The sequence below is a fragment of the Pteropus vampyrus genome, unplaced genomic scaffold (assembly GCF_000151845.1).
Source record: "Pteropus vampyrus isolate Shadow unplaced genomic scaffold, Pvam_2.0 Scaffold677, whole genome shotgun sequence".
NCBI lineage: Eukaryota > Metazoa > Chordata > Mammalia > Chiroptera > Pteropodidae > Pteropus > Pteropus vampyrus.
Window position 1 is genome coordinate 100091 of NW_011889458.1, and position 1875 is coordinate 101965.

The 1875-nt window shown below is 35.0% G+C and overlaps 1 protein-coding gene across 1 annotated transcript in view; it reads left to right on the plus strand.

The window, feature by feature from the left end:
• Positions 1 to 1540, plus strand: part of LOC105309159 (olfactory receptor 4K1) — a 5935-nt gene extending 4395 nt beyond the window's left edge. Inside the window, exon 2 of the mRNA XM_011385256.1 lies at positions 1502 to 1540. Coding sequence (XP_011383558.1) covers positions 1502 to 1540 — 39 coding nt within the window. The remainder of the gene's footprint in view (positions 1 to 1501) is intronic.
• Positions 1541 to 1875: the final 335 nt, after the last annotated feature.

Here is a 1875-nt window from a genome sequence, read left to right on the forward strand (position 1 = left end):
CACCACTCAAAGCCAATGACCACTTTTTGAGTATCTAATAAGTATCAGTGACTTTCAATACCACATTTGACATCAATCATAGTGGCATTGTATGGTAGGTAACATACCCTATCTCCATTGTATAAATGATGAAACTGAGAGGCTGAGAGCCAGTATTTTAATGCCTGTTTGTCCTATTTAATGAAAAGGAAATAGACATTTCCTATTCATTACAGCACCACAACTGAAAACAGACTCAGAAACTGAGACTACTCTCTTCTTTTAATTTTCTAAAGATTTACTTTAAAATCAATGAAATAGTAGCAGTGACTAGAAATCCATAAGCCAAAAAGTGTCTCTGAAAAGCTAGAATAAATATCATATAGTTTAACCACTAAATCCCATATTCTTTAGTCCAGAGAACTAAAGATGGCTAGAATTTTCAGGTCACAATACTGGAAAAGAAAGAGCTGAAAAGATATATAGCTTCAGAAAGTTGCAGAGGGCTCCCATCAAGCATTTGGCTACATATTTATCAGTGCATATGTGTGAGGAAGTTATCTGAAACCTGGGAAAGAGCCCACAAAAAAGAGATGGCCCAAACAATCCTCACACAGGCCAAGAGTAGAACAGAGTTTTAGAAATGGATTGCTTTTTGTAGTGCTGAAAAAAATTGCCATAAACTAAAAGTTAATCTGGACCTGCACTAACAAAGCTTAGATAAAAAGCCCTTAACAGATCAAATTCATCCCAAGTTGGGTCCCAGGCCTGGCTGGTCCCAAGTCTGGCTGTGATCCAAGCTCACAGCTAGAAACAGGATCCCAGATTTAGAATGGTACATTAGTGTAGTAGAGCGCCTGCACCTAACTCATGTAAGTGCAATTCAGCTTATTGTGTCACACAAGTGTGGCTAAATGCCACTTGTACTCTGATATATGTGGAGCCCATGTGGTCTCCTAACAAAGCAGGAACAGAACTGCACTCCCCACAATAGAAGCACACTTTCCACAGTAAAGTTGGTGCCTGCCCGTTTCATTCTCATGTTGGCTCCTCATACATTCTTTCCACTGGGCGTCTCACCACCAAAACTTTTCTTCTTGATCAGCTCAGCACTAACTATACCACAGAACTAAATCCAATAATATTTACAGAAGTGGGGAAAGACAAGAATAAGGAACTAGTATTGCAAAATTCACAATGCAATCACAATTAAAAATTAAATGACATACAAAATAGCCAAAAAGTATGACCTATAAGCAGAAGATAAAATAACCAATAAAGAAAGACAAATGACATACATGATAAAATTATCAAGCAAAACTCTTGAAATAGCTAATAAATATACTTCTTATGCTCAAGAAGGTAAAGGAAAAGATGACTATGATATGAAAAGAAATGAAAAAGATTTTTTAAAAGACCCAAATCAAATTTCTAGAGATGAAAATGACAATGCCTGAATGCAAAATACACAAGAATGGTTTAAGGACAGATGAGACCCTAATTTGTGTTTCCTTCTTTTTAGATGCTTCTAACATGTTCTGATATTACTGGTATTCAATAATTATGATGTGCTCTGATGTGTTTCTCTTCAAGTTCTTATTTACTTAAGTCTAATTGAGCTTCTTAGATTTCTGTGTTTATAATTTTCATCATGTTTGGAAATATTTTGTGTATTTAGCAATGTTATTTGATAAACTTTTATCTTCCCCAAATTGATCCATGATTCAATGTAATTCCACTAATATACTTGAGAAAACTGAAGGAAGACATATACTACCATATATCAAGGATGCTAATGTTAATATTTATTACAGCAAAGATTAACACTGTGTATTAAGATTTAGTGGTATTGGTAACAGGAAAGAGAAACATGGTAATGGAATGCATTAGAGAGGT